This window comes from Capricornis sumatraensis, chromosome 6 (assembly GCF_032405125.1).
Source record: "Capricornis sumatraensis isolate serow.1 chromosome 6, serow.2, whole genome shotgun sequence".
Classification (NCBI taxonomy): Eukaryota; Metazoa; Chordata; class Mammalia; order Artiodactyla; family Bovidae; genus Capricornis; species Capricornis sumatraensis.
In genome coordinates, this window is record NC_091074.1 from 112,954,993 (window position 1) to 112,982,596 (window position 27,604).

At 45.5% G+C, this 27,604-nt stretch overlaps 1 protein-coding gene across 1 annotated transcript; it reads right to left on the bottom strand.

The window, feature by feature from the left end:
* Positions 1–1,152: 1,152 nt before the first annotated feature.
* TNFSF8 (TNF superfamily member 8) lies at positions 1,153–27,604 on the bottom strand. Its single transcript, XM_068974743.1, has 4 exons — positions 27,410–27,604; positions 15,345–15,387; positions 3,006–3,077; positions 1,153–1,547 (listed from the first exon to the last, which is right to left on the bottom strand). The coding sequence occupies exons 1-4, from the start codon at positions 27,602–27,604 to the stop codon at positions 1,153–1,155; spliced, it is 705 nt and encodes a 234-aa protein (XP_068830844.1).

A 27,604-nucleotide genomic window follows, 5' to 3' on the forward strand; every position in this document is an offset into this window, starting at 1 on the left:
TCCCTTCTTTTAAATCATTTCTAGCCCTTCTCTGACAAACTTTCCCGAGTTCCTACTCCTTTCTCTTCTTTCCTCCTAATTGAGAAAAATGGAAATTTTACTCCCTTCCTTTACATAGCAGTTAAGGCATTCCTTTTTCCTCTGAGGCATAACATCATGAGGGTATATTTCAAGTCAGTGGTCCTTCTCTCAAACAAACAAGGTGCTCCCTCGCAGACGGACAAACGTGAATGTAGCTTGAAATGTCCTGACCGTCCAGATCAGGAGAGGAGGCGGCCGTTCGTCAGAAGTCCTCACCATTTTCAGAGTCATCATTGTCTGTCAACAACACAGTGAGGCCTTAAAAACCCTCCACAGAATGGTTTCCTGTGAGCTGTTTGAAGTGGGGAAAGAGTTCATGTGGGAGACAGCAGCCGCTCTTACCAAACGGCTGATCACCTTGACGGCTGCGCGCTGAGTGCGTGCCGAACTCGCGGCACTTTCCTGACGGGAAACAAAAGCTGTCTGTTGCCTTATTGTCAGTCTCAGTTCTGGCAGAGTCAAGCCTGGCCGGGTGGTTTTCCAAATACCCACAAGGTATTGGATTCAGGATGGTCAGTTTTGCACACTTTAGATCCTACTGTTCACTCCATTTGCCAAGCAAGGTGCCCTGAACCTCGTCCCCACATCCCGACTCTGCTGAGGTGACATGGCAGCCAGTAAGTGCCATCAGTTTTATGCCAATGTGGGGGCCTTTCCTCTGGCTGGGGGCTTCGGGAACAGCGCCTGGAAGCTTAGTTCTCAGGTATGTGATGAGAGAGGCTTGGCTTTTCTGACATGAAATCCAAGTTCCAGGGAAGGGATAGGACTAGCTCCAGGTCACACAGTGAGTTAGTGATTGGGCTGGGCCTAAATCCATCCCTTCTGGTTCCCGTGTGTGGCTCTGTCCGCCAGGCCACATTGAGCCCCCGCCTTCTATCTGGAAGATACTTCACTCAGAAGTCTCTTTTTAACCCTGAGTTGGATCTTCCCAGGGGATGGAAGTGTACTATTTAATTCCCTTTGTGTTTTTCAGTCTTGGCCTAAACTTTTCTTTTTTTTTCCCAAGTGTCTGGAAGGATAAGTGCTGTGTGGTAGGGAGTTGCTTTCTTCCCAAAGGCCTGGAGGGGTGGTTCAGTCTGAACTACTGTATAAGAAGATGGACAACACATTCTCAAGGGGAAAGGTGTTTGTATCCACATACTGGAATTTATCCACCTTGACTGATATGGTGGTGTTGACCTGGAGGTGTTCCAACAAGAACTGGGAGAGGTTCTGGTATATGTTTTTGGCTTGTGCTCCAGATTCACACACTGTCACCAGGGTCTGCTTTTTAACGTCTTTGTTGATGAGGAGCTCCAGCTTCAGGTCGACAGAATGCTCTGGGCATTTCACAAGAAACTGCAGTTGGCAGATGATGAAGTACCAACCTGGGAACTGGATCACCAGGTTCTCATCCTGATATCTGACTCCATGGATGATGCCATCTTTGTTCCAAGACAACTTAGTTTTGTTTATATGCTTTGACACTGGAAGGAGAAAGACAAAAGGACCTCAGAGTCATTAGGCAAATTTCAGATGCAGATTGGAAAATTTGAAATCTTTATTCAAGGTTCCCCATTCAAGCCCCGTGTTTTCTGTAATATTTTCCGCTGGTTCAGCCATCTGGAATATCTTCCAGATATTATGTCACTGCTAGGCACTGCTGAGTGTTTAAGGTACAGGTACAAAACCATCCCTCTGCTTTTGTAAAGCATAAAGCTGGAGGGTCAGAAAACACACAGTCCTAGACCTTTACCCCCTGCAGAGGTAACTGTTTTCCACTTAATCATTTTATCATTCTGTTATTATTATTATAAGTTCTACTTTTCCCTTTTCAGACTATAAGTTCCTGGACTGTATTCCTTATAAGTTTTGGGCTATCATGGACATATATTCAATCAATCAATGAACAGTTGACCAACAGGGGACTGCTATTGGGTAAGCACTGCACAAAGTATCAGAGAAAAAGCATTCAGTTTGGTTCCGTTAGTAACCAATTCAGGCATCAAGAAGTCTAGGAGAACCTCAGCCTGTTCTATCACATTCAGATGCGCCCCTTAACTATTCATTTTCTGAAGTTTTAAATGTCTTCCTCTCTTTAAAAGGGCAGCCAGACATCATTGTGTAGAATAAGTTCACATTAAGGGATTCCTCCCAGCTAGGATTTATAGAGGAGCAGAGAATTAGCAGGCCCTCTAAGCAGACATGTTGGTGTCAGAAGCCAAGTCTCTGAGTCTTTTCACTGACAAGTTAAAATCAGCCCTGATGGGTCCAGGTGTCTTTCAGAATTGGGAAGCTGGTGTGTTCATTTCAATTGCTTCCCTTTAAACCTCGTTGCAATTCAACTGAAGAATGAGAACTAATCTAACTGCAAAATTGAATTTTGAAAATGAGCAGGATGGCTATTGCAGAGAATCTTGGCCATCTCCTCTGTACCTCATCTATCCTAGCATAAATGCCTCTTATTATTTTGTCTCTAAGGGACCTCTTACCTGAAGCATGCTGCAATATGCAAGTGGGGCCTGTGCCAACATGGTCATTAAGCTATCAATCTGGACACCAGGAAGTTTTGTGACTCTCTTGTGAATGACTTGATAGAGGCAGAGATTAAGAGCCTGCTTCCCACGTACGAGGGAAAGGACAGTACCCTTGGCCTGCAGCCAGTAGGTGAATGAAGAGGGGTGGGGGTGGAGCACCGATTCCCTCACAGGCCGGGGAGGCAAACTTAAAGGAGTGGATGAGGTTTAGGAAGCAGGAATCTTGCCGCTTTTGAGAGTAATGCTCTCCCCTCTCCCCCAAGCCATTTAAATTCAAATTATAAAAATTATCACACAGGTTAAACAAAATACACATGCAGGTCACATTTGCCCGTGAGCCTCTACTTGTGACCTCTGGCCACAGGAGTGACCCTCATATGGTTGGGGTTTCTGGTGTTGGTTACTGACCTTGGAGGTAGGCCCATGATTTCTTGAATGGAGCTCTTTTCAGGATACATGAGATGTCCTCTGAGCAATTCCCTAAAAGTAAGACCACATGTTAAATGCCTCTCTCTGCTCTGGGACCTGGAGACACCAGATCTTTTCCCATGATCCTTTGATGGAGACAATTACTATTCTGTTTCCATTTGGGGGATAAAAGGAAAACCTGTTTATTTCTCATTTTGCCATCAAGTACCTTAGGAGTTTTTTTTCTTTAAACTTGATTGCTTCCACATGGACTTTTACAAAAGATTGTGGAAGTTGGAGGAAGGAAACCAACAGGGCCTGAGTTCCTGTATGTACCTGCTTGTCGCTTCATATACTCCACCTCACTGGATCTCTGCAACAGCTCTGTGAGAGAGGGCTGACTAAGTCCCTTTGAGAGATGGAAAGAAAGCATGGGCACTAGACAAATTCAGTGCGTTGTCCTATGTCAGCCAGGCAGTGGTGGATAGCACACTGAGGCTGCTAGGAATTATTGCCATCCTTCCTTTAAGGGTGCACTTCTGTGTATTCCAGCTGACTGAATGCTCAGAATAGCTCTGCAAGGCTCACCCTGATGTCCAGACATGATCAGCAATACAAGGTCATTGCCAGTTGGAGGAAACCCTGATATCCACTCCCATGTCTATCTGATTTCAGAGACCAGGCTTCCTCCTCTAGGCCATTTTGCCAGACAGAGGAGGTAAACACATCCTAGTGTTCAATTTTAAAAGGATATAAGATCATAGAGACCTAAGCAGGGAGCCTGCTATATGGAGCTTCCTTGGCCGGGAGAAAAGACAACGTTTATGTCATTGTGGAATTTAAGAAATCAGAATATTTTAAATGCATTCACTGGTGATGGCAGCTTCATTTCTTAGTATAGTAATTATTTTGTATGCACAGAACCAAACCATACATTTCCTGCAACTACTCATGAATTCAGCTTATTCTGGGCATTTTTTTCTTCTCATTGAGTCTTGGTTTCCCTAATCTACAAAACTGGCAGATCTAGAATCTGACATTGACATCTTTTTGATGGTGTCACCAGAGATGACAAAGACGACCGATGATTCCATCTGTCAGAGACTAGGCAGCCATTCAGTCGAGGTGACCACATCCTAGCAGGCTTGCTCACCGGGATTTTAGAGTAGCATCTGTTGGACTCACAGTCTTCCCCATCGCCCTCTGTCCTGGCCTGGGAAAATCCCTGCTGGCATTCCTTACAGTGGGGGCTTGCAGTGGTAGAAAGTTAAGTGAAGAGTACCCCCTGCTGTCTGAACATGCTCACTGCTAGAGACACCCCCAGCAGAAGCAGGGGTCTGTTTTCATTCTTATCTCCCCTGGAGGCATGAAGAGGCTCTGGTCCACAGGTCTCTTGGGTGAGGAGGGCTGGAGGGCCAGCTGCCCTTGTTCTTTCGTTCCTTTGATTTCATCTCTCACTCATCCTCCAGCTAGGGAATCTTGTCCTGCCTGCAGCCCACACTCTTGGAGTGTGTACAGTCATAGCAAGGAGGCAATGAGGACTGCTCTTTTTTTTTTTTTTTGAGCCATGCCACACAGGGCTTGTGGAATTTCAGTTTCCTGACAAGGGATTGAACCTGGGCCAAGGCAGTGAAAGCCCGAATTCTAACCACTAGACCACCAGGGAACAGAGGGGTTCATTCTTAAATGTGCTGTGGCTATGAGTAGAAGGCCCAGCCTTCTCTTTTTGGGGCGTGGAACATCAGGTCCAGAGAATCGCAGAGAGACATGTCTGGCTGTGTCTCTTTGCTCGGAACCGCTTTCTGACCCACTGTGACTTCGGGATCGGGGCCAAGCTCCTCCCCATGGCATTTGTGTTCCATTGTGTTCTCATCCCTAATGAACTCTGCAGTCTCCCCGCTCGCCTTCCCTCTTCCCGCTGTTGCCTCTTGTACTTGTTCCAGCAGTAGCAGTGGTGGTGCTGGGAATAATAATGCTAGCTAGTACATAGTGACTAATGGCTATTTTCTTTTTACTCGGCTAAGCCTGTTACATGCATTATTTTATTTCAGTCTCACCATCATCCCACAAGAAAGGTGCTCTAGAAACTTCCCTCTTGTATATAAGGAAATTGAGTCTTTAAAAAGTTACGTGGCTTGTCACATTTTCAAAGCTAGTCAGTGGTAGAGGGGCAATTCAAGCTGAGGCTGTCTGACTCTAATGCCTGAGTGGATTTTTGACCATTCTACTGGAGGTTGGGCCCTTGGGATGTCCCTAGTTACACCATGCTGGTTTTCCATTTCATCTGGAATCCCCCTCTTCACTGGCAAGTTGTGCCTTGTTTAAAGCACTGCCTGGCAGCCACCTCCTCTGGGAGCCCTTCTCTGACCTCTCTTTCCATTTATTTGCCTTCTCCATTGGACCATGAATCCTCAGGGCAGTGACTGGGCAGATATGTTTCCACATCCCCACTGCCGGCCCAGAAGATACTCTGTAAATGTTTGTTGAGCTGAATCATGTAGTCTCTCTCTGCTCCTTCCCTCTGTGGATGTCAGCTCAGCTCTCAGGGCCTGAGGAAGGGAATGCGGATGCTTGGCCTGGCCTCCCCTTCCGGGCTGGATGACACCTGGCCTCATTCTGTCCTTGGTTCTGCAGGTCAGGTTAGATTCCATGGGAGGTTAAGGTTCAAGCCCTTGGCTCAGGCCAGCACGTCACACCATGAGCAGCTCTCCTCCTCGGCCAAGGACCCCCTCACACCTGTCACTCGTGGCAACTGTCAGATGAGCTTCTCTTGACAGGGGGATGTAGAAGTGCAAGCCTGGACTCGCCTCTCACACACGTAGGTTCTTTTTTTTTTTTTCTTTCCCCTTTGGTCTTTGTATGTTTGTTGGGTTGACCTCAGCTGTAATTCTGAGAAACCCCAGGATGGAAAAAAAAAAAAAAAACAAAACCTTATTTTGAAGCTTTTGCATTTCCTGAAGTCAAATGCCATGGTGTATCTCAGTTTTTCTTAAAGAATCTGTTAGATGTTTCGAAAAGAAATGAAAACAGAGGCAACTCTCTTGAAGAATGACATCACTGAATTGGCTAAGGGAAGGGACTGGGGGAGCAGGGCTCCAGAGGAGCTCTCGGTGGAATGGAACTGCTGAACGTGGAGGGGAGCCTGGAGAAGGCACGCTGCTGGTGCCTAGCGACTTTCAAGGCTGTTAGGAGGGCCAGGGCTGATGGGGGCTGGCTCTGTGGGCCCAAACAGCATAGCTCCTGGAAGTTTAAGGAGATGATGCACTCAGCTGACGGCGAATACCGCTCTTGTCCCCATTTCCCGGATGACGCAGTGGGAAGACTTTCATTAAGGACATACAACACACACTGCAAGTCACAGTTCTGGCAGCTCAAATATTGGACCAGTTAGTGCTGTTCAGAGATGTGTTGGGCTGGTGTGAGAGTCATGTGGCTCTTGTCAAGACCCAGATGAATATTCCATGGGTCATCAGCCATATGGCTTTGAGTCTCCTTATCACCCTGTGAGCCCATGATGTAATCATTTTTGGTTATGAGACAGGAATCCTATAGTATTCCTGGAAGTTTGAATTTGGGGAGCATTGGGAGCAAAACACATCTCTGTTTCATTTATTTCCCAACCAAATTAGCTACACCGAGGGGTTTGATTTGAAGAACTAAAGACTAGGGAGGGGAGGGGAGGGGAGAACAGTCCACACATCATGGCAAGTAGATCGCCTGGAGTTAAAATCTAGGACTTTTTGTCGGGTGGTTGTGTCTCAAGCTAGAGGAAGAGCAGGGTGGGCCAGATGATCCAGAAGGGCCCTTCTAGCTGATTTTAGATGGCTGGGTAGACTCAGCTGTACACTGCCAGGCCTGCTGCAGGGACACGACGAAGTCAGTCCCAGCTCCAACTATCTATCCTTTGAGCATGTTGCTCTACCCCAGCTAGGAGTCTGTCTACACGCATTAAAATTTCCGGACACCTGCAGCAGAACAGAGTGTTTTAGGTCTGGGACTAACCTAAGTTATGAACAACCTGGTTCTGTAAGGGTTTTCATGGTTCATAGAACTGGAAGTTCTCTGAGAAATCATTTGGCCCAGCCTTGGTAACTACATAACACATGTGCTCCCCAATGTTACCCCCACAGCAGGCTTGTCTGAGGTCACCCCACGAATCAGTGGTGGGGCCAGGCCACAGTCTGGGACCCCTTGCTTCTGTCAGGCATTCCATCTTTCAGACAACTCAGGTTCTCTGTGAGTACTCCTGAGAACCAAGGCCTTCAGCTGGGCAAGATTTGTAAGCCATCCTCTCAAGCTTTGGTCTCCTCTAGAAGGATCATTAAATTTTCTTGGGCTTTGTTAGGAAGCCTGGAGAGAAATATTTGCTAACAAAACCCTCCTGGTCAGGTGCATAGAAGACAGAGATAGGGAGAGAGATGTTGCTTTAGGTGGTTGGAAGGGTCATGTTCTAGATAGAAGTCAGAATAATGCAACATGAAGATGGGAACCCTCCTTGAGATCTCAAAATATTAGACCCCAAAGGACCATTGGATGCCAAGTTAACTGTGACCCTAGATTTAGGAGTGGAGAGGCTGAATCCAGAGGGACTAAGGGTCTGGCTCAAGACCCCACAGTAGGTTAAGTGGCAGAGCTGGGTTCAGAAAACAGAGTTCCTGACTCCTAGTCCTGGGCTCTGCCCTGGTTTTTAGTCTTCCCATGGAGCAGAGAAGCTTGAAATGTAGGAATAAGTGGGTTTGCAGCCACCATACACACTGGCCTGAAAACTGACTAGACAGCTATGGGTGCCTGGAAAACAAGCACTGGACTTCCTCTTCCCAGGGGAATGCCAGCAGGTGACTTCAGGTTCATGGGCTGAACCTTGCCAAGTAATAAGTCAGGGGCTCTCAGGCTTCCATTAAGATGCAACAATGCCCAATGGGGCAAAACAAGCCACACCTACCGTTCCAGCCAGAAAGTATGTGATCTGAGTGCCAGGTAGCTTCCAGGTTAATATCGGAGCAAAACAGACACAGTGCATCTCAAAGAAAGCACCTGGGTTTTGGTCAAGGCTTCTAACGTCAGACTTGTCACTCCCCGTTACTGACCCTCAATTACTGCATCTGTTAAGTGGGGATAGTAACAGGCAACCCCAGCGTGTGCATGTTGCGAAGACGCAGTGAGGTTATGGATGTCAAATGACCTGTATAGCACACGGCTTGGAGGAGATAACCCGGCACGCGGTAGCCCCCTCTTCCCCGACTCTTTCCTTGGTTCTTAAGTAGCACAGATTAGCAGCTTCTTAGCAGACTCATCTGGACAATGAGATGCTCATTAAGCCAGAGCTTGGTGGAGTGAAGTTTCTTAATTATGTATCTAAGTGTTTGAGGCCATTGGATGCTCTCAGGAAAGTGTGAATAGCCCTCGTCATCTGTTGAAAATATTTTAATCCTTCCAACAAGGAGAGGAATTATCCTCATGACTCTGCGTCTACCATGTCCTGGCTTCTGGGTTCCACCCTTTTGGCGCGATATCCAGGAGAGTCGCAATAGCGACATCTAGGGAAGAGCCTCGCCATTGTCAGTGGAATTCGGAATCACAGTGACTCCCTAACCTAAGGGTCATTTCAGTGTGATGGTTTCCTTGGCTAACTCGCCATGGAGAAACTCCAGAATAGGCCATTCGTTAAACAAAGGACTAGGCAGCCTTGGGTTTACAGATGGCATTTGAGGAGTAGCTATTCTGGCATGCTCAGTGTTAAACACATCGAAAGTCATTGGTAAATACAAGTTGAGATCAAGTGAAAATTCATTTGAATCCCTTGAAGGTTCCTTGGGATTTTGAGGGTGGTTTTTTTTTTTTTTTTTTTTGGCCACATGGCACAACTTGTGGGATCTTAGTTCCTGACCAGGTATTGAACAGGGCCCACAGCTGTGACGGCACAGAGGCCTATTCACTGGACCGCCAGGGAATTCCCTTGGGGTCTCTTCAATCCTGACCTGTTGCAGTATGTAAGATAAAGCTATCTGACTTGATGTGTAATTCCTTGAAATTCACTATACTAAGTGCAGATTGAATTGATATTATTGGAGGGTATTTAAGAAGGACCTTTAAAGTCTAATAGACAGCTCCCATTTCCTGGCCCGGGGCTTGCACAGTGGGGCTTGTAGAAATTTAAGACAACACGTGTGGCATCCAGAGAGCTTGGGTGAAACATGTAGTGAAGCCAGTTTGAGAAACAAACTTGCTTTCCTTCCCTCCTTCCCTTCTTCCTTCTGTCCTTCCCTCCTTTCCCCGCCTGTTTCTTTTTTTCTCCTCTTCCCCAAAGTGAAAGACGGGGATTTTTCTCCTGGATTTAAAGACTTGTGACATGTGTATGTGCAAAATTCAAGTATAAATGTTAATATGCGCCTTGATGATGGAATTCTTTTCCTTTTTCTTCCCCTTCTCCTGTCCCCCACCCCCCACACCGCCCCCTCCCTCTCCTCTCCTCTGGGTGACAAGGGGCAGGGATTAGACACAGATGGCTTTAGCACTCTGATGGCCTCTCCAGGACTCTGTCTCACCTTATTCTGTGTGGCCCATTTTCTAATTTATTTCTGTTAGAGAGAGTCCTGATCCTGGTTAGCTCTGCCTTAAGAAAAAGACACTTTCAGAGTGAGCTTTGAGTGAATAGGTTTAAAGTAAACATAGAGGCAAATAAGTTCTTTGAGGCCTGTGACTACATGAAAAGTAGTGACCGCTGAGCAGTTATATCCCCACTTAGTGTGTGGTGGGGGGGAACTACGACAACCAGCGGACCGGGCAGTTAGATCCAGCTCTGTCCACCTGACAGATGTGAGGTCTCTGCTGTTTTCAGCCCTTCTAGAGGAGGCTGCTGCTGCACCTCCACCTGCCTCTGTGCAGCCTGCATCCGGTCCCAGCTACACGACACCAGGCACAGCGGGCGATCGGTGAGCAACCAGCTCCTTCGTTTAGTTTCACTGCCTTCCATGGGCAGCTTGTATTGTTTCTTTGGGGGTGGGCTCACTAGCTGCAATTAGCCAACCTTATTTGATCTCTTTTAAATGCCCACGTTTTCTTTTTAGCAGAGGGAGTGGGGGAGGAGGGTAGCTTGCAAGCCAGGCAAACATGGGACATTGTTGGAATGGTATTAATAAAGTGGTGAGAGAATCCTAAGATACTTATTTGCGAGATGGGGAACACACAGAGGGGTTTAGGACTCCTCCAGGTGGTCTATCCACTATTTCCACCTCCTCAGGGCCCCCAGGAACCTCTGGATATTAGGGGGCCCGTGACACTCACAGGAAAGGCAGACTATCTTAACTGGCCCGCAGTGAGGGTGTGGGGAGGATCCTCCCAGTTCTCAGGATCCTCCACTGCGAAGCTGGGGCCTGAATTTGGCCTCCAGATCCCCTGCCGTGGGCTGTTCACGCTCCCCACAGCCCTGCCTCTTGTGCAGAGCCATGTGCGGAGGTGCCCTAGTGGCCCTCTCTGGCCCGGAGCTCAACACCAGAGAGCAGGTTCCAGTGACAGCAGGACAGACAGCCACAGGAGCAAGTGCGGGGGAAGGGACAGAGAGCCCTGGGGGGATTCCTGGCCTTGGAGCCCTGGTGGGGGGGACACTGAGGAAGCACGGTCATGTTGCACTCAGCATCTTGACCATGACATCCTGGGTAAGCCAAGGAACTCCCAGGCACGTCAACTTGGATTTTGAGGTCAGGCCCCACTCCTTGCTAATTGTGCAATCTTAGGCAAGTCGGTAAATCTCTCTGTTTCCCTACTTACAATTATCAAGGGGCCAATAATTATCCTGGGGTTTGCTGTGAGACTGCACGAGTGAATCACGAAGCCCTCAGCCCAAAGCAAAGGCCCCATCAGTGTTTATTATCTTCATCCCATCACATCCTCACACCTGCCTAGCTGGGGAATAAAAGAAAAACTGATTTACAAGTCATCTATGGAATTCCTCCAGCGCAGGTAAGAACTGATATTTGGTTGTTGGGATGTTGGAAATGCCTGGGGCTGAGGTGATCAAAATTATTTTGCAATGAAGTCAGGAGTTTGAATTTCTGCCGAGTTTCTGAGGGGAAATGATGGGTGGTGAAATTGGGAAGAAGGACATGGAAGCAGGTGGGGGTGGGGGGTGGGTCATTAGGTGTGCTAGAGGGCTGAACCCAAGGGAAGAGTGCTGTCTCCTAGAGCGCAGAGGCTTTGGGATCACGTAGGATCTGAAACTCCATTCTGCTTCCGTATTGGAAGGCACCACCCCACCAGCCTCTCCACATTCCCTAAATCCTGCTGTCAGCTTTGCTGCACACAAACGTGGGTGCTTCTGGAATCTGGGGAGATCAGGCATGGGGGCTTGTTCTGGGGTTGGGACAAATACGGCACGTACATGAGAACGCATGGGATTCAGAGTGTGGGAGAGGCAGGAGACAGGAACGAGGATGTCGAGAGGCAACACAGCTGCCCTCTCCTGGCCCGCCCGGCCCCCGTGCCCAGCCGCGTGGCGGGCGAGGCTTGTATTTGTGGTCCCATCCCACCCTCAGAGCAGCTCCGTGAGGGAGCGCTTAGTGACTCCGTTTGCTAGAGGAAGGGAGAAGGTCCTCCTCCTGGGGCCCTGCCTGGCTGCCCGCAGTCCCAGCTGAGCCGCCACCAGGCCACCGGGTCCTAAGCACGAGGGAGTGGTGGCTAGCTGGCAGTCTGCCGGTGACAAGTCTCCTGGCCAGGAGTGAGAGGTGAGTGCTGGGACTCAGACATCCTCTCCTTACAGAAAAGGCTTGGCGTTCTGTGGTTTCCCTGCAGCTAAGTGTTGTCCTGTGTTAACGTTACTTGGGTGTGTGTGCCTGGCCCTCTTTGCCAAGCTCTGGGCTGCTGCTGGCTTCCTGGTGGACAGTTTCCACCGGCCGGTGGCACAGGGCTCCCTGGTAAGAGTCCAGCTTCCGTTCTCATCCATCCGGGGGGCAAACCACAGGCTGCCCCCTAGAGCCTCCCTGCTGGGGCCTCTGGGAGACAGTGCCCCTCTGCCTGGAGTGTCTTGCCATGGCTTTTCCAAGGGGAGTTCACTGCCTCCGCCTGCTCACAGGGGGTTTGTTGGGGAGGAGGCTATGCCTCCTGCAGGAAGCCTGCAGACTTCCTCAAGATTATTAGGAATCATCTTTTTAGACTTTTTTTTTCCTGTATTTACATATATACAGGAAAGGCTAGAATATCATAAAGCATCGCAGCTGGAAGGACCCTTCCAGTTCATTCAGTGCACCGTCCTTTTATGTTACAGACTTGCCCTGAGAAACGCAGCCTGCTAGTGTGGAGGTCAACTCTGGAGCCCAGGTCTTGCTCCAGGGTGGTATTCTTTCCACCTCATCTGACCACTGTGTCTGTAGGTGGGCCAAGTTAAGACAGGTGGAGACTTTCATTAAAAAGCAAGAGAAAGTCAAGGACCACACACAGTAGGTCACTGACATTTTATGGCCGAAACACATCATGAAACTGTGTACAAGCCCCTGTGTCCTTGTCTTAAAATGCCGACTCAAGAGTCAGTGATTGGGAAACGTGAAGATGTAGAAGCAAGGAATAGCTGTTGGGCCAAGAAACTGGTAACAATCTATAGACTATAATGCAGCCACATGACAGAATCACTAAACTCCCAATTTCCTGAAAGATACAGATAAAGGCCTGACACACATTCCTAAGCTGCTTTTACAGGAAGCAGACCCCTTTCCAGATGAAAACTGCTGACCACAAGAACAGAGACCCTAAACTGCTTGAAACCAGAAGGTTGACGATGCTTGAAATTTCACCTTGTTGCCAACCAATCCAAGAATGAGCTGACCACGCCCTGCTCTTTGAACACAACTCCTCACTACCGCCTCCAGGGTGGGTCACATAGTCTTCAGGGCATGGACCCACTGTGGCCCGCTTTGCCCGGCAAAGCAGTAAAAGCTTTTCTCTTTTCTACTTCACCCAAAACTCTGTCCTCGTGTTTCTCTTCAGCACCAGCGAACAGAGGCTGAGTTTTGGCAACAATTATGTGGGGCGAGAGGGGAGCCCTGGATTCTGACTCCAGCTCTGCCATCGGTTCCCTAGACAACCTTCCAAAAGTCACCTTGATTCCCTGGGCCTCAGCTCACCACCTGCCAAACAGGACTATTAATCCCCAAGTTGTTTGCTTATAGGATGGAGGCTAAGATAAATCCACGGTAAGTGTGGGAAGGTCTTTAACTAGAGTTTCACGGCCCTAGGGAGAATTATTAGCATTTTTTAATCTGGTTGCAAAGACACTGAATTGGGAACTGCGGTTGGTTTTGAATTAGTCTGTGTTCTGATGTCCACAGTGACAGCCCATTTAAGAAGGGATCTGATGAGTGTTCTAGTCCGTGGTTGCCAAAATTTCAGATCTCTATGGACCAAAATAATTACTTCAAAACCAAAATTAAGGGCTCCAAAATGTAAAGTCAGTGACCAGAACAGAATGGTTAGCTTCTTATTTCGCCTGCTGTTGTTCAAACAAACAGACAAAATAACTCCGAGTAAAAAGCAAACCAACCTGATTCCCATCTGTATCAACCTTGTGTTGTAAAAGAAAGGACATTTTCACACAAAAGTAACATAGAAAAGGACATGCTCTCAGAGGAAAGTATAGTTGACTGCAGGAAGAGGGGATCACTTGTGAGACCCCCTGTAGCTGACAATCTACAATGATGGAAGTGCAGAAACCAAGTCCCAGAATGACTGAGGTCCCTTTGCCTGGTCAAAACTGTCCTTGTCATTGAGGTCATGCTTTCCTTAAAGAGCCACCCCTAACCTTGAAAAGTGAAGCTCTTGTCAAAGCTTGGAGAATCTGGATGGATGTGGAACAATGGGGCAGGGGAAGGGAAAATGACATTTACTCAGTGTGTTTGGTTTGTGCAAGGCTCCGTATTCTGATTCCAGAGCCGGTACTGTTTCCATGAAGGTGGGCGGCAAACCCTGACCTGTGGGTGAGATCCTGGCCACCACCTCACTTTGTGAATCAAGTTTGGTGGGACCGCAAATGTGCCTGCTCATTTGCACAGAGTCTGTGGCCTCTTCTGCTCTACACCAGTGGGCTCATTGTAACAGGGACCTCGTGGCCTGCAAAGCCTAAAATGTTTACTGTCTGGTCGTTTACAGAAGCAGCTTGCTAGCTTCTGCATTATGCCATGCTCCCTTCACCTTGATGTGACTGTCTACAAAGGCTTGGTGGAAATCATGGTCACATGCTAAGTAATTCCAGCCAAAGTTCAGCTATTGTTGACAAAGCTGTAATTATCAGTCTGCCTTGAAATATGCAGAGTGCCCCTCCATTTAGGGGATTCTGCCCTTGCTTTCCAAGTTTCTGGGTGACAAAAAAAAAGGAGAAGCAGAGCTCAGGGTGTCCTGAAGGAACTCCAGTGTGCTTGCTCTTGGTGTGAGGAACTGTATCCACACACGTGTGTCCTCTGGTCCCAAGCATGCCCTGGTGTGTCTGTCCAGGTGCCTATGATGACTCCCTCTTTCTCTCTTAGTTTTTCCCTCTGAGCTGGCTGGTCACCCAACTGTGCTTGCTATCTAAGTTCTAAAGGTGACAGGACTGAAGGTTAGTGTTCTGAAATGAGGACATCTGGGTTCTAAGTTTGACTCCATAATACCCTGAACAAGATCCCCTTCACTTGGTCTTCCTTTTCCTTTTCTGTGCAATGAAACATACATCAGATGGTCTCAAAGTTTTTCACTTTTCCATGTTAACCTAACTCTGCATCTCACCAATCTGGGGCTAGTAGAGACAACCCATTGTTTGGTGACTTTAGTGATAGAAAAATATGGGGCGTGGGAAGGTCTATTTGACAAATCCTGAACTTCATTGTGCATTTTCTTCTATGTTTGATTCAGTTATTTAATGATTACTATATGTTGGTCACCATGAAAAGCAGTTTCCAGAAGAGATCTAATAGTTTCTCCAATACCTTCGTGAGGTCGTTATTACTCTCACTTCATAGATAAGGAACTGAGTTTCTCAGGTGGGATGTAGAGCCAAGATTCAGCTCCACACCATCTGACTCTAGATTTTAAGCTCCTAACCCAATACCGCTTTGTGTTCCCCTCTGGGTCCGTGGGCCAGCCTGTCCAGAGCCAGACTTTTCACTAGTGGGAGAGCTGAGGGCGGGTGGGAGAACCTGGGGACGTGAGCACAGCTCAGAAGCCGCTCAGAGCAACGCAGATGCACCAGCTTGGCCTGACAGCCCACCTCCGCCCCCACCCTCTCGGTTGGACACTCATGATGTTTCTGGTGGTTAATCATCTGTGATGTGATATGGACTATCCCCTCCTGCACAGTTACTCCTAATTCCAAAGTCTTACCTCCTTTAAGGGGGAATTGGCCTGGCGGGTTGGGAATGGAGTCCTGAAAGAGAAGAAAGAGAAAAGTTAAAAAGAAAAAAAAGGATGAGGATGTCATCAGATTGAAACAGCTAGTCTTTTTCTTTTCCACTTTGGTTGCCCTCAAAGTATTGTGTAATTTAGAATTTCTGTTCCATCTGACTCTAAGATTTAAAAAAAAAAAAAAAAAGAATTCACTGACTTAGTTTACATGAGCTTTACAGCCTGTTTATCAGAAATAATATTGGAGGATTACTCTGCACGTTTCACAGGTGAGGAACTGGAAGCTGAGAGGTAGAAAGCTTATGGCCATCAGGGCAGGAATCTGCAACTCCTAACTTTCAGGCAGTGCCTTTTTCTTTTCACCACCTATTTTTTCTTACTTTGGTTAGCATAAGGCAAACAACTGTAATGTATAAATATATGTGGGCTCTTTTCTTCTATGTTTGATTCAGCAAACAGTGAGAGTGTGTTGTAAATATACCTGGGAAGGTACTATTTCTCCTGTGGTTGGAAATTCTGAATTGATAGAATGACTATGTGCCAAGCATTGTGAAGATACCATAAATGATTAAATTGGGTCCCTGTCGTTGTGGATTTATTGCAAATTTACATTTGACTCTAATATCTAAATACTTATATAACATAAATAAGCATAAATGTATATTATTTATGTTAACATTCAATATGTTTTATTTATTCTAGAATAAGCATAACTGTATATATAAATAATCACACAGTTAAGTAAGAGCTTGCTGGCAGACAGTCTGAGAGCAGAGTGGCTCCTGAAGGAGGACCTGCGGGGTTGGGGAATGGAGGGGAGGAAAGGAGGTCTTGTTCACATGTTCTGGGCAAGTAAGCAACAGAAGCAGACGGGCAGTTTTTCACCCCAATACATTTTTCAGAAGCTTTTCTCTATGTCTGCGTCTCTATGTCTTCCCTGTAAATAGGTTAATCAGTGCTATTTTTCTAGATTCCATATATATGCCTGAATATGTGATATATGCTTTTCTTTTTCTGACTTACCTCCCTCTGTATAACAGGCCCTATATTCATCCCCTTTGCTGCAACTGGCTCAAATGGGGAAAGGAGAGGGTAGGGCAAATTGAGAAAGTAGCACGGACATATATACAGACACACACAGACTCTCATGTGTAAAACAGATGGCGAGCAGGGGGCTCTGTGTAATAGAGGGAGCCCAGCCTGGCACACTGTGACTGACCTAGAGGGGTATAATAGGGAGCAGGGGAAGAAGGCTCAAGAAGGAGTGGGTATATATATATAGATATATACACATCCATGCATGCTAAGTTACTTTAGTTGTGTCTGACTCTTTGTGACCCTATGGACTGTTGTAGCACATCAGGCTCCTCTGTCCATGAGATTCTCCAGGCAAGAACACTGGAGTAGGTTGCCATGCCCTTTGCCAGGGGATCTTCCTGGCCCAGGGATCGAACCTGCATCTCTTACGTCTCCTGCATTGGCAGTTGTGTTCTTCACCACTAACGCCACTTGGGAAGCCTATATATATATATAGCATATATATATATATATATATAGCATATATATATATATAGCATATATATATATATAGCATATATATATATAGCATATATATATATATATATAGCATATATATATATAGCATATATATATATATATATATGACTGATTCTCATTGATATACAGCAGAGACCACCACAACATTGTAAAGCAATAATCCTCCAATTAAAAAAATAAAAATAAATGAAATTTAAAAAATTCTTCAGCGACTAGTTTTCCCACCTTGGGCTCTCTCCCCCTTTCCCCCACCTCAACCTTGGAGACACCCCTCATTGTCCTGCCAATAAAGAATGAAGTGTCTCATTTGTCTTACCCAGATTGAGGTCTCCTGTATTGTATTGGATTGAGATATTAATAAAGCCCTAAAGAAATGTAAGCATTTTCATGGATGAAAACAACTTCCCAGCATCTAATGGAGCAAGCAATTAGTTGCTGCCTGCATCTTATTTTCTTAGTGTTGTGTCAGAACACCTAGGACCACCTAGAGTTCTCTTTTTATTCTGCTACTGCTCCAAGGACCCTGTCCTTTTCCTTCCACTGACAGCTCTTCCGATCAGTGACTCTCCTCTCCAGCCCAAGTGGATGGTCCTGAGTCGAGGAGGTCTCCTGAGGCACAGCCCTGCAGAGCACTGATCTGGAGGAGGAAGTCAGTATAAACTCGGGGGGTTCAGCTTATCAGGGGAAAAGAAATGAACTTGGCTTGGAAGGTCCTTTCCTATTTGCTCCCATAGTCTATGATTTTATTGCCTTGGCCGAAAGCTCTTAACCTAATAAACAGTGCTGTACCTCTGTGATCTCTCAAGTACACACACAGTTCAAAGGAAAATCTGATGTCATAGAGTCCCCTCCTGGTTGCCTCCTGAGAAAACAAACAGCCTTTCATAAGTTAATAAACATCTGGCTTACTGCCAAGCACGACCATCGATTAGTACGATGTGCACACACATGAAGAAAAACATCTACATTTAAGTGTGGTGCTAAGATGGTGGACTTCATTGGCTGCCCTGGAACATATCCAGGGACAAGGAGAGAATGCCAGAGCAACAACCCCTGAGGAGCCATTGCCGTGGCTCCTGGCAATTGGGAAATACCAGAGAATTGTACATTCAGCACGTGTCAAATGGGCACACAGTGTGTGCTGAGCTCTAAGTCACTGGAAGACATCCTGCGGGTTTATGGCTCAATTGTAAAGCAGTTGTTCAGAACATATAGATAAATATAGACTAGAATTACAAGGCAAGAGCTGTGGGGGAGAGGGGCAGCATGTTTCCAGATAGCACTTGAACACGTATACGAATCACTTGGGGAGCTGTTAAAATGAAAATTCTGATTCAGCAGGTGTGGGTGGAGCCTGAGAGTCTATTTCTGATAAGCTCCCAAGTGACAGCAGAGCTCCTGGCCCACAGAACACAATTTGAGTAGCAAGGTTGTAAGAAATACTATCTGAGAAGAGATCTAATTTACATGGGGAGTCTGGATTGGTGAGGTGGGGGTGTGGTCATTTGAAGGCTTTCTGGTTTTCTAGCTTCAGACAGAGGATGTCAAAAACAAAGCATCATAGTACAGGGAAGAATCCTGTTGCTTAAACCTTAGCCCAGGACCCATGGCATCCAAGACAGAAGTGTGACTATTGCTGCCTTGAAGAGCTCCTGGCATGAGGGCATGAGAACAGGTCTCCATAGCTTTCCTTAGCTACCCGCAGTAGACAGAATCAAAGGATCAGGGCCGGAGGGGAGCCAAGGCATCCTTTAGTCCATCAAGCCAATTTTCACAGACAAGGAGACTGAGATACTCGTGAGTTGGTGGCAGATCCTAGAATGAAATTCTCTAGTGCTCTTTCTATGCCCCAAGAGAGATGCTGTCTTCAGAAGCCAAGGATAGACCTGCTCATTCTCCTCCCCTGCCACCCCATGCACCCTACTGTTGGCAGTCTTTGCATTTGGAGGTGGAGAAGTAGGGTATAAAGAGATGACAAATTAAACTTTGTTGAGGACCCTCTATGCCCTTGACACTATGCTGAGTGCTGTCCATTTATCTACTCCTCTTTAGTAAGGTACCTCCCAGTCTAAGAATTCTTTCCCAAACCTAGCCTGGGGATCTGGGTCTTGGCTGGAGAAATGTGAACCACCATGCTTAGCAACTTGACTTTGAGGTAAATAGTAAACAGGCTAGACACAGACAGAAGCAAATGGGCCCCCCCAGGTTTTCATTCTCAGCTCCATTGAGTAGCTCCCTCATAAGCTCAGTTGGTAAAGAATCCGCCTGCAATGCAGGAGACCCTGATTCCATTCTTGGGTTGGGAAGATCTGCTGGAGAAGGGACAGGCTACCCACTCCAGTATTCTTGGGCTTCCTTTGTGGTTCAGCTGGTAAAGAATCCTCTGGCAATGTGGGAGACCTGGGTTCGATCCCTGGGTTGGGAAGATCCCCTGGAGAAGGGAAAGGGTACCCACTCCAGTATTCTGGCCTGGAGAATTCCAAGGACTATACAGTCCATGGGGTCACAGAGTCAGCACGACTAAGCTACTTTCACTTACACTTGAGCTCAGGAAACTTGGTTTCCATGGATACCAACCAGCTACACTTCCTTAAGTATGCTTCTCTCTCTGTCTCTTTTTTTTTCAGACTCTGAGTATCTCATGGGTATCCTCCACAATGTTTCTGTGTATGGAGGGAGGAACCTTCCCTACATTTAACCTTTTTGTTCCCAGGTGAAATGAGCTGTTCCAGTCATCTTCTCTGCCTAGGACTCTTTGTTTTCCCATTTCCTTTAATCACTATGATTGCAAGGCTAATAATCCCTCCCTCTGCTGGATTATTGACATAATAAGATGTTATATATAAAGTTATGGACATTGTAAGATATTATGCATTAAGTGTTAGCAAGTGGTTGGAAATGGTGGCTATTTTGGTTACCCTCTTAATCCTAATGAAGTGTGTAATTTGTCTCAATACCTTGAAAGGTTTATTTCTTTTCACAGAGCAATCCTGTGCAGGGAAATCAGCTCCTAAATCTACTTTGACAAAAGATGCCCTCTCTTATAGAAAATGGTCAAAGACAACCGATGTTTGGACTATGCCAGGTGGTCTCACATCTTGTAAGGTGAGCCATGGAGATCTTTACCAGGAAAGCCTCTCTTATTTTTGAATGTGATTAAGCACTTAATGAGGGTACTTCAGAGGGGTCGACAGAGGATGAGACGGTTGGGTGGTATCACTGACTCAATGGCTATGAGTTTGAGCAAGCTCCAGGAGTTGATGATGGACAGGGAAGCCTGGCGTGCTGCAGTCCACGGGGTCGCAAAGAGTCAGACAAGACTGAGCAACTGAACTGACTGACTGAGGGTACTGAATCATCAGGGGCTAAATGCTTTACATGCATTATCTTATTTTATCTTTACCCCAAGAATTAGTGATTGACTGAGACTTAGAGAAATAGCTTAGTGACTATAGAAGGTCCCTTAGATGGTGAATAGAAGGGAAAGGATTCAACTGGGGCATACTGACTTCAAAGGCAATGCTCTTCAATCCCAAGCCATGTCGCCCCTCTAGGGTAGGGCAGGATGCAGCTGGGGCAGGAAATTCTCCTGAGACTCCATGAGAAAGTGGATTGCAGTCCTAGAAAATTTTCCTCGGTAGTCTTGGTTTTGCTAATGTTAGTGAAAGTGGTCACTGGAATAAGGGGCTTAAAGCAGTGCTTCTCTCACTAGGGGTCTTGTTAAAATGCTAATTATGATCTTGTAGGTTTTACATTTATAATGAAATGATGAAATCATCTTCCAGATGATGCCAATGTTTTGGGACCAGGGAGCACACTTTGAATAACAAGGGCTTAAAGACAAGTGAACTCCAGGAGTTGGTGATGGACAGGGAGGCCTGGCATGCTGCAGTTCATGGGGTTGCAAAGAGTTGGACACGACTGAGCGACTGAAATAAACTGAACTGAACTGAACTGAAAGACATTACTCAACAGACAGTCAGAACACTGAGGTCTCCCTGTCCACAGGAATGGGGGAAATGGCTACTGGAGGCTAGTGTGGAGCTGAGCTTATGGATGGGTTCGGAAAACCTTCCTAGTCTGTTGATGGGGTGGCTTCCTGTCATCTACTAACTGTGCTTCTTGCCACCTGGCTCCAAGTCCTGCCACTCTCTGGTGCAGTCTGGATTGATCTCTGTTTTGCACCTCGCCTTACTCCAGCCTCACCTAGAATGCCTGGCACCATCTCCTCTTGCTCCCATCCTTTCAATAGAGAGCTCTTCTCCACTGACGCATGCCAGCTAGCAAATACAGACGTGAAAGAATCACTGGGTCAGGAATATGTCCTGGAGAAGGAAATGGCAACCCACTCCAGTACTCTTGCCTAGAAAAATCCCATGGATGGAGGAGCCTGGTAGACTACAGTCCATGGGGTTGCAAAGAGACACGACTGAGTGACTTCACTTTCACTTTCACTATGAAGGCAGACAGTGGTCATGCCTTGAATCAACTGACTAAATGTTATTGCCAATAATGGAGCAACATGACATATGCTTCTAGCTCTGCTGTGAAAAGGAAGGATATAACATTGCTTATGTCCTTTCCTTGCCCAAAATGTTTCATCTGAATATTATTGTGAGTGGACACTGACAGTCCCAAAATGTGACCATAGAACTGTCCTGGATCCTTTTAAAAAGTCAGTGTCATGAAAAGCAACAGAGAGCAGAGGAGATTGTTAGATCATTGCTTCTCAAACTTTAATGAGCATATAGATCACCAAAAAAAAAGTGAAGTTGCTCAATCGTGTCTGACTCTTTGTGACCCCATGAACTGTAGCCTGCCCAGCTCCTCCATCCATGGGATTTTCCAGGCAAGAGTACTGGAGTGGGTTGCAATTTCCTTCTCCAATAACCTTATTAAAATGCAGATTTCGATTCATTATGTCTAAGGTGGGGCCCGAGAGTCTGCATTTCTAATAAGCTCCCAGAGCCACATTTTAAATAGTAACATTCCAAGTTAAAACAGGTGAAACCAACTCTGTATGTGACCTAAGAGTAGATTCTGGATCGAGAAACAAAAGGCACAACATCTATAAAAACATTTTAGAATAAGTGGAGGAAATTAAAATATGGACTATATATTATTATAAACTGATGTTGCCAAGATAACATTAACTTTCTTGGCCATGATAATGGCACACAGTAAGTAGGAGATGGGTGCTGAAATATGTGTGGGTGAAAGGTCACCCTGACCGAACCTTACTTTCATATATATAGAAAGAAGCAGAAATATGGCAAGATATTAACACTTATTGAATTTAGGTGAAAGATTATATGGGTATTTACCATTCTATTTTTCAGTAGGTTTAAATTTTTTCAAAACAAAACTTTGGGAATCAGACACGATCCTTTTCATTCTTGGAGGAGGTTCAGCTTCCCTTCTAACCTCTCTTGCAAACCCCTTCCACACCCCGAGCGGCAACTGTCTTCCTCTCTTCTAGTCTATGGCACTGAGTACAGAGCATGCATGCTAAGTCACTTCAGTCATGTCTGACTCTTTGTGACCTTATGGACTGTAGCCCACCAGGCTCCTCTGTCCCTGGGGATTCTCCAGGCAAAAATACTGGGGTGGGTTGCCATGCTCTCTTCCAGGGGATCTTCCCACCCAGGGATCAAACCTGCATCTCTTGCATCTGCTGCATTGGCAGGTGGGTTCTTTACCGCTAGAGCCACCTGGGAAGCCCACATTTAGTGCCATTCTGCCCCAAATTCAAGCACTTGAGGGTTTGGGCCTCACCTCTCCAACTTAGAGACTCCCAGAAAACAGGGCTCCCACCTTGTCCACTTGGGTTCTTCCCTTACAGCTTAGCCTAGGGCTTTCCCTGGAGAAGCTGCTCAGTGGACTTCTTTGGATAAATAATTGACTGTACTGGAGAGAGTAAGTTGGGTAGAGAGAAGTATCACCGGGCATTTCAGTTCACCCTATATTTTATCTGGAGTGAAAACAAACCTAAAACCTTACCACCATCACCACCAATCACTGCCCCTAAATTCAACTCTTGGTGGGGAAGTTGAGTGGTATTGGAAGGGTAATTTTTTTTGTTTTTAATAAAAGGAGTTTTCTTTGTTGATAACGGGAAAGAAGGCAGTTGCTTTCTCTTCTTTCTAGAATACATGAGCCCTTCTTTACTCTAACATTGTGAAATGTAAATAGATATCTCCAGGGGCTAAACAAGACCAGGCTTCTGGTTTATAACAGAAACATTTCTTAAGATTGAAGGCCTCCAAGCCACCTGAACTGTGAACACCTCTAGTGTCAAACTTATTGCTGTTGTTTAGTTGCTGAGTTCTGTCTAACTCTTTTATGACCCCATAGACTGTAGCTCGCTAGGCTTCTCTGTCCATGGGATTTCACAGGTAATAATACTGGAGTGGGTTGCCATTTCCAGGGGATCGTCCTAATCCAGGGATCAAACCCTCATCTCCCACTTGGCGGGTGGATTCTTTTATCACTGAACCATGTGGGAAGCCTGTCCACCTTATAGCCCATGTGCTCAGTCGGTCAGTCGCGTCCGACTCTTTGCGACCCCATGGATTGTACCCCTCCAGGCTCCTCTGTTCACGGGACTTTCCAGGCAAGAATACAGGAGTGGGTTGCCATTTCCTTCTCTTCCTTATTATAGCCTATATATGACCTATGTATAACCCTTTGTCTCTGGAGGAGATATGAGAAATTTTTTTCTTTGCTTTGCTGTATAAGTTGTGTGACATTTCACTGTGACACAAACGCATATACTCTGTTGTAATTACTTCATAAGAAATCAATTTTCTTTCTTTTCCATGGAGATCTGTCTCTTTGTTGGTAGGACTTCTACTTCTTCAAGAGTACTGAGTACAATCTCTTAAAAAATACACGTTGTATTCCCACTTCTAGGGATTTATCCCACAGATAGACTTGCAGATGTGTACAGTGAGCAAAACTTCTAGAGAAAAACTTGTGTCCTTCATGAGACACAGACGAAATATGAAGTACAATAAAGTGCTATGTGACTCTTCAAAAGAATGAGATAGACTTCCATGTATTGACATGGAAGGATTTCCAAGATATATCAAGTCAATAAAGCAAGCTGCACATTTATGGGTTTGCTATAATGACATGAGTGTACTATATATTTATAGAGCATAGATTTTTGGAAGGACATGAAAGAATCTGTCAATTGTCCTTATCTCAGGAAAGAGGGATTGGTGGTTGGGTGGAGAGGGTGTGAGAGATTTCTACTTTTTTCTTTGCCCTTGTTTACTATTTACTTTTCTTAAACCACGTGAATATAATATTTTAAATGAATATAATGGTTTAAAGGTAAGTAAAATACAGCCACTGCAGAGACTTAAGACATCAGTAGGCAATAAGTTCCATAAGTAACATGAAAACAGAGATATTTTTGGCTTTGATCAAGGTTCTATATCCATTACTTAGAACATTACTGTCCTGCACACAGTAGATGCTCAATAAATCTTTAAGGTTGAAACCTAAGTTCTTTGCTTCTCCCAAGGAATTTGACTTTGGAGTTATTTGGTTTTCAAACCAAAGCTCAAGGCGATCTTTGTTGATTTTCCTACATGTCCTACACTTTTCACTTTTCTCATTCTGATCCATTGGCCAGGAATACGCTCTCCTCTGATCTCAGGAGACCTGTTTGAAATTGTGCACCTTTCTCAAGCCAAACTGAGACTCCAGTCTCCAGTGAAGTTTTTCTCAGATCTGCCTGGGAAAATATTCCATCTCCTTAACTTGTGGTTTCGTGGCAGCCCTATGTGCCTACATTCCATCACTTATTCTATATTTTAAGTTAATTTTGATTTACATTTTGCCTGTACATGTGTCTTTTTATTTAGAACTGTGACTTCTGGGGGCTTCCCACATGGTTGAGTGGTTAAGAATCCACCTGTCAATGCAAGAGATTCAGGAGACCTGTGTTCAATCCCTGGGTCAGGAAGATTCCCCTGAAGGGGGAAATGGCAACTCACTCCAGTATTCTTGCCTGGAAAATTTCATGGACAGAGGAGCCTGGAGGGCTACTGTCTACGGGGATGCAAAGAGTCAGACAAGACCGAGCACACACACAGTAATGGTGGGGACTTCTTAGGCCAGTAGAACCAGCTCATGGTTCTCAGCCTTGCCCCCATCCACCCTCACAAGACTGCTGGGTGGCCATCAATCCATTTCACTTTTAATAATTGGGCTATGAGTTTAAGGTCCTTAGGTATCTCCCATTGATTCCTTTATCGGGGGTCCTGTTAAGAGTCGATTCATTTGTCTAACTTGAACCTGTACTAAAGCCTCTTCCCGCAGGAACCTGATAACTCAAGTTCAAGGAGATAACTCTCTCTTCTTAGCTTTTCTGACAGTTAATATCTGAATGAATTATTGGAAATGATATGTATAAAACACTTTACTTGTATATCAATACTTTTAAGCAAGTTACTGATATTTCTCAGGCTAAGAAATCATAGTACATCAAACCCTAGAGTCAGACTGTGAAGTGAATCTTTTCATCTCCCAGAGTGAGGGGAAGTCAAGGAACTGGACGCCAGGAAGGGCACACTCCCAAGAGAAGAGGAGGAAGGGAGATTTTTTAGTGCTGCTGTGGCTGTCTGTGTCCTCAAAGGGAAAAGTGGCCTCATTAAATAGCCAAGCAGTCTTGACTCCCACTTTCTCAGGACAACTTAGGTCAAGCCCTGTCCCCTTTCTGTTTCTCGTTTTCCACATTTACAAAAATGAGGCAGAAAGATCCACTCCAGTTCCTTCATGGAAAGAATCAATCCAACCAAATGTGGGACTTAGATTAGGAGAATTCTGGAGCTCTTCCTCGCTTCCTATGTCATCACCACACCATGTACCACGACCATATCTTTATCTCTCTTTTCCCCTCTTTCCTTCTTTCTTTCTCTCTCTCATACCAGTTCTAGCTACAATCTAACTGAAGACATTTTCGAAGGCCACTTTAATTTCCTTTCTTTGGCTCTTGCTGTAGAATGATACACCTCTGGTTTACTTCAGATTAGAATTACAGAAGTTATAGAGTCTGTACAGAATAAAAAGGGTCCTAGAATATTCTCAAGTGTGTTATTCCCAGTAGGTGTAGATGAGCCCAATAAATGATGAGTTTCATAAACTTTACAGTCTAAGTCTCAAATGCTAGCAATTCTGTTATCTTTCACTTTTATGGAGGTATGAGTTTCAAAGCTTCATTTAAATGTCAGTTCTTGAGGACACTTGAGAAGCAGATAACCAAGCCTTTTAAAGCCTGGTTCTTTTCAGCAATCAATAAGGTAAAGAGCATTCAACCTAAGACAACTGAAGGAAGCCAGAACAAATTCTGCAGGATTGCAATACTCTGAAAAATGAGAGCTTTGAAGGAATAAATAGAAATGTACGTACTTTGAAGGGGTAGTAGTATTGGGGGTACAGTTCTTTTTTTGGGGGGGTACAGTTCTTAAACTATCAAAATTACTTCATTAAAAAATTCATGAGCAATATATACTATTAGTACAGTATTTTCTCTAAAATACATCCTGGTGGATTTGCTGTAAACACCAATTTCCTAAAATATGAATAAGCTTTCTCCTTCACCTCCTCTGTTTTCATAGTAATTCTTACCATTTACTTAAAAAAAAAAGGTAAATTTCCTGAGACCACTCAACTTCACAGTGTGTACCCATAATTGCTTATAGTTTTAGGGTTCTGAGCAGTCTCAGAGGGAACAGGTGTGAAAAACATTTCTACCTTCTGCTTCTATGTGTTATGTTTTTGTGACACACCAAGCTCTTCAAAGCAGTGGCTCAGGAGGAAGCTTTGAACTTGTCTTGTGAGCTTTAACACTGACATGCCCAAGCTCTAAAGAGCCCTGGTCTTCTCTCTGGCTTCCTTTCCTTGCTCCCTTTCCTTGTTTTGGCCTCTGGAACTTAACTCCTGGCTAAAAAAAGTGCCTAGCACTGGCTGAGGCCTCTGAAATCTCAGGAACATCTGGACTGAGAGTATAGAATCCTGGAATCTGGTCTGAAGTCATCAAAGACAAGACACTGGCTGTACAAATGTGTTATTAAGTCTCCTTGTCTCTTCCATCTTTAATAGAAGTCTTTAAATCAGCAACAGTTATTATTTTTTTTATTGCAGTATAATTTCTTTAAAGTGTTGCGTTCATTTCTGTTGTACAACGAAGTGAATCAGCTATACGTGTATATACATATCCCCTTCCTCTAGGAAAATTTCTCAAGGCTAATAGCTCCTCTCCCTTCTTTGGCTCAGGTGTATATAGAAAGTTTGGAGGTGATGGCTCAAGAAAAATTTCCCTCAAAGAGCCAAATTATTTGAGAGGACTGAGTTTCCCGTTTCTTTGCTCCCTCTCTCTGTTGATGTCGGTTCTCTGCTTCGTTTATCCCCAAGTCTCTGTGGAGAAAACTGAACATAAATCAGAAAGGAAAGGCAAAGAAGAGAAGTCCACTCACCGTCTTCTGAACTACCAGCACCATAATGGTCGCCACAGCAAAGACGAGACACAGCGCCAGCGAGGCCGTGGTGAAGCAGAAGTACCCGCGGCCCGTGGTTCCCCAGTGGCTGGTGACAGAGCCTGCGGGCACATGCATGGCTGTGTCTTGAGACGGGGCCAGTGGGTTGAGTGCTCGCTGCAGCCCTGGGTCCAT

Bases quoted from the DNA above. Each gene is read 5' to 3' on its own strand.
- TNFSF8 (XM_068974743.1), bottom strand. From the start codon at position 27,604: ATGGACCCAGGGCTGCAGCGAGCACTCAACCCACTGGCCCCGTCTCAA. The intron at 3,078-15,344 runs GTAAGACTTTGG...TCTTACTTTTAG, and splicing joins CCAATTCCCCCTTAAAGGAG to GGAATTGCTCAGAGGACATC. The intron at 1,548-3,005 runs GTCAGTAACCAA...TTCTCCTTCCAG, and splicing joins ATCATGGGCCTACCTCCAAG to TGTCAAAGCATATAAACAAA.